This window comes from Neopsephotus bourkii, unplaced genomic scaffold, assembly GCF_033783945.1.
Source record: "Neopsephotus bourkii isolate Nb327-2 ecotype Australia unplaced genomic scaffold, CSIRO-AGI_Nbou_v1 NB_920, whole genome shotgun sequence".
In the NCBI taxonomy this organism is placed as follows: Eukaryota; Metazoa; Chordata; class Aves; order Psittaciformes; family Psittacidae; genus Neopsephotus; species Neopsephotus bourkii.
The window spans coordinates 5,004-10,027 of NW_026901414.1; the positions used below are offsets into that span (position 1 = coordinate 5,004).

At 40.2% G+C, this 5,024-nt stretch overlaps 1 protein-coding gene across 1 annotated transcript; it reads left to right on the forward strand.

Moving 5' to 3' along the window:
* The first annotated feature begins 3,013 nt into the window (after positions 1-3,013).
* LOC133214659 (interferon alpha-2-like) lies at positions 3,014-4,786 on the forward strand. The gene is given in 3 exon segments (XM_061357754.1): positions 3,014-3,215; positions 3,217-3,784; positions 4,203-4,786. Coding segments are annotated over 2 exon segments (627 nt in total). The 5' UTR covers positions 3,014-3,155; the 3' UTR covers position 3,784; positions 4,203-4,786.
* Positions 4,787-5,024: the final 238 nt, after the last annotated feature.

Genomic DNA, 5,024 nt, shown 5'->3' on the forward strand with positions numbered 1-5,024 from the left:
CCTCTATGTCAGTTTAAAACCATTGCCTTTTGTCCTGTCACTACCCCAACTCTCTCAGCCTCTCTTCATATGAAAGGATTGAAGATCAAATAATCTTTCTAGAATAATGATTTTAGGTCTACCTGGAAATACAGCTGAGCTTTGTAGACCTGTTTCCTCTTCATTCTAGGTTAGAGTGGTCTGTGCTTCAACTGCAGGCAGAGAAATAAACAGCAATCTGTGCTGCAGCTTCTTATCACTCAGATAGCTCTTCCACTCATTATTTTTAGTGAACAGCTTGTTTCTGAATTAAGCAATAAAGATAAATGGTTAGAGGAGACTGCGTCTTGAATCATGCAGGTAAGTGATGCTTTACTCAGTGCAATAATTAAGAAATTGGCTGAGTGGAGAAGAAAGATTTGTTGTTATTAAAAACAAAATAAAACAAAAACCTGAAAACCTAAGCTGAATGTCAATCTATTAACACAGTGAAGAGGGTAAAATACCTGTACCAGCTCTACCATTGTAATAAATCTGAAAGAGACAATCTTCTGGTTTTCCCCCTCTCTTCTGTCTGTGACACCCAGGATAGCATCTGCAGCTCTTCATCAAGGTGGAACATGTAAAATACTATTTTTTCTTTAATGGCAAGAGGAAAGAAAGAACTTGGATGGCTGGGAGATAAAATGACTATGAAGAAGCTTACCTGTTCAAGTCAGTAGAAGGATTAAGGTCATATAATGATTACAGTTTGGAAAAAAATACTTGAGTATGATTTATGGAAATAGGTGTAGCAGTATTGTTTTACTTGAACTGTAACCATTGTTGTCGATTTAATGATGATTGTAATATATTATGTGTATTTTTGCAAAAGTGATACATCTCAATGGCACTTCAGGCCAGTTTTTCCAAAGTAATAAACATTGTCACTAAGTGAAAAGATTTCATCCTATGTTATGCATTTTATATGATTATTCTCACTTTCTTTATTTAATACTGTCATAGGTGATAGGGTTTCTTTTTTTCCTCCAACTAGCAGTACCTCCAGTCCAAAGTTGCTTAAGCAGCATCAAGGCATCCAAAGAGTTTGCTCATGTGAATAACAGAGCTCCGCTTAATTTATGACTTTTTTAAGCCTCCCAAAATACCTGTATGTTGAACAAAAGCAAAGCCCTAGAATAGTGTCATATACCTGCCTGTTCATCAGATTCACAGACTGGGAATGAAGCCAACCACATAGCAGTGGCTGCAACAGCAAAACAAAAGTAGAGCCAGATCTCAGACTAAAAAGTAGTTTATTTGACCTCTTCATCAAGACATAAGCACCTACAAAGAATTGCCTTTGCAATGACAGATGTTTGCACACGAGGCTGGTGAGGCAACAAAATGATAGCTTAACACTGGCTTTCACCAAATAAAATCAAAGACAGGAGCCAGACACAGTCCCAGTGCTAGCCTCCTCTGTTATATAGGGAAAGGAGATTATTTTGCCAATGGCTCAATGTCCGGCTGGAGACCAGTAATGAGTGGTGTCCCTCAGGGATTGGTGTTGGGACCGGTCTTGTTTAACATCTTCGTCGCTGACATGGACAGTGGGATCGAGTGCGCCTTCAGCAAGATTGCCGATGACGCCAAGCTGTGTGGTTCGGTTGATAGGCTGGAGGGAAGGAATGCCATCCAGAGGGACCTTGACACGCTTGTGAGGTGGGCTGATGCCAACCTCATGAAGTTTAACCATGCCAAGTGCAAGGTCCTACACCTGGGTCGGAGCAATCCCAGACACAGCTACAGGTTGGGCAGAGAAGAGATTCAGAGCAGCCCTGCAGAGAAGGACCTGGGGGTGCTGGTCAACGAGAAAATGAACATGAGCCGGCTTCAGTGTGCGCTTGCAGCCCAGAAAACCGACCGTATCCTGGGCTGCATCAAAAGGAGTGTGACCAGCAGGTCGAAGGAGGTGATCCTGCCCCTTTACTCTGCTATTGTGAGACCTCACTTGGAGTACTGTGTGCAGTTCTGGTGTCCTCAACATAAAAAGGACATGGAACTGTTGGAACAAGTCCAGAGGAGGGCCACGAGGATGATCAGGGGACTGGAGCACCTCCCGCATGAAGATAGGCTGAAAAAGTTGGGACTGTTCAGCCTGGAGAAGAGAAGGCTGCATGGAGACCTCATATCAGCCTTCCAGCATCTGAAGGGGGCCTGTAGGGGCGCTCGACAGGGACTCTTCATTGGGGACTGTAGTGATAGGACAAGGGGTAATGGGTTAAAACTTTAACAGGGGAAGTTCAGATTGGATATAAGGAGGAAATTCTTTCCTGTGAGGGTGGTGAGGCACTGGAATAGGTTGCCCAGGGAGGTTGTGAATGCTCCATCCCTGGCAGTGTTCAAGGCCAGGTTGGACGAGGCCTTGGGTGATATGGTTTAGAGCGAGGTGTCCCTCCCCATGGCAGGGGGGTTGGAACTTGATGATCTTAAGGTCCTTTCCAACCCTCACTATTCTATGATTCTATTTAACCTGTTCCCATGTGGGTATTTGTATTTACTTGGCACTTGCGATCCCTAATTGAGATTGAGGGCTTGTTAAATTAGCAGTGTATATGCATTAAAATACACATAGGTATTGTATATTGATGCATATATGTGTTTTTAAATATGTATACACACACACATATTTTAATGATATGACATCTCTCCTTATGTCTGAATGGTCAAGAGAAAGGTAAGGAGAAAGAAAATATTTTTCCTGAGTCAAAATAGGTGGAGAAAACTGACTTTTGGAAGTGTAAATCATGATGAGGAGACAGGATGGCAATATTATTCAGCAGGTCCCTGACATGTCACTGAGAGTGTTATTTGGAACATGTTATATGGAACATGTTCGTCCACTGCTAAAAATACCAAAAAAAAACCCCAAAAACCCACAACTTTTCCTCCTAAATACTCATTATACTTCCTGTAGAATTTCTGAGGAAGAGGGCTATATAATATTTTAATATTCATTTGAAATAAAAAGAAAGTGTGGGGGGGTAAAGACAATGAAGTCATAAGGCAGAAAATGAAAGTGGTGTCAAAAGCATACACAAGGGGGAAAACCTTAAAAACCAAGTGATGATGAAAGAAAACTTCTCCTACAGAACAATTAAATTTCAAGATTTTGGAGAAACTGATGCCTAAGAATGACCTTTATAGCATCCCATCCTGTCTCGCAGAATTTATACACAGGAAAGGAGGAACTTAAGAGCTTTTATCATGAATGCTTTTGGCTTAATACAAATTGGCATCATACTGTTGTGCACCAGCACTACCTCCTATCCTCAGTGTAATCACCTTCCTTTACAGCGAAGAAAAGTGGTCAAGAACAGCATGCAACTTTTGGACAAAATGGGTGAAAAGTTTCCTCAACAATGTCTAAGAGAGAAAATGTTCTTCAGATTTCCTAAGCAGGTTCTAAAGCCCAGACAGAAAGAGACTCTCAGAGTGGCCATTGAAGAGATCTTCCAACATATCTTCTACATCTTTAGCAAGAATCTGACTTTAGCTGCTTGGGATAAGACAGCTTTAGGACAGTTCCAAAACGGACTTTATCAGCAAATTGAGCAATTGGAGGCATGTGTAATCAAGAAGCAGACCCGGCATTTTTGGAGTAAAGAAGTCAACAGGCTGAAACTGAAGAAATACTTCAAAGAAATAGACAGTTTTCTGAAAGACAAACAGTACAGCCTGTGCTCCTGGGAAATCAGCCGTGCAGAAATGAGAAGATGCCTTCAGTTGATTGATAATGTCGTAAGGAAGCTCAACAACTAAGGTACAAAGATTCTGACCTCGCATAACTTAACTTTAAAAATATTTGTATTTATTATTTGTTCTAAGATCTGTCTTGTGGCAGTGCTTCTTGTTAGTTTTGATTGTATGTAAATAATAATGTTGCTGAAGTATAATTTCACTAATGTAATGCATTTAAGTAAATGCTGTGCTTCCAATTCACTTTATTTCATAAGCTTCTTTGAAATAACTTCTCTAAAGTATCCTACAGCCACATTGGTTTAAGCACCAGATGAGGAACCACTTTAAAACTTTTCCTGATCTCCAGCCATTAAGAAGAGTATCATTCAAAGTGGTGATAATAAAAAGGTACATCTAAACAAAAAATTGACTGGTAGGAAGAGTAGCAATGGCATGCCAGATCTCAGGTACCATACCTATGACATGAGTCTCTTTTGCAGGTGTACATACTCTACCCACTATCATTCATGGATGCAAGCTGAAGAAGTGACAAGAGACACAGGTATCGAGCCTGAAGCTGAAATAGCAGAAATAAAGCCATCTAAGAACTTCACTGTGGTCCAGAACAACAGAAAAGACCAAAGAAGCAGAGCAAAGAGTAAGAGCTGTTTTTCCACCTGGTGACACCCTGCCACAAATGTTAAAACAAAATGTATATTTCTTGGGCTTTGTAATGAGCAGCACTTGAAATGGCCCCACTGCAAGAGTTTTTCAGTATTATTTCTGCTGCTTGTTTGGTACTTTTTACACCACTTCAAGCCTGTAAAAGCACATTCAACCTACTCATCTTTCACACTCTGCTATCCTAGTTTCAGTGCAGTAAACTGTTACTGAAATGGCCTCATTTTTATTATTATGGAAATAACATAAAATATTTTCAGCTGCTCTCTCATGAAGAATCCCAGTTTTTATTGTCTCACTTGCATGCAGTGGGAATATATTAATTCGTGGCCCACTAATTGTTCGTAGCTTTCTTTTAGTTCATAACTATCCTTAAAAATCTCATTGCCAAATAAAAATATTTTGACATTTCAGTCAAGAAGGGTACTTTTCAGTGCAGGAAAATACCCAGAATGGTCACTAGAGGGCAAACTGAAATTATAGACAAGCGTAAGACTTGTAGGTGAATGTATGTATGTTTTGGAAAGACAGTCTTTCAGCTCTTTATAAGCACATTGCTTATCAATAAACTGCTCTTGGGTTCACAGAAAGGACTTGAAATTGTGTGCAGTTCTGGTGTCCTCAACATAAAAAGGACATGG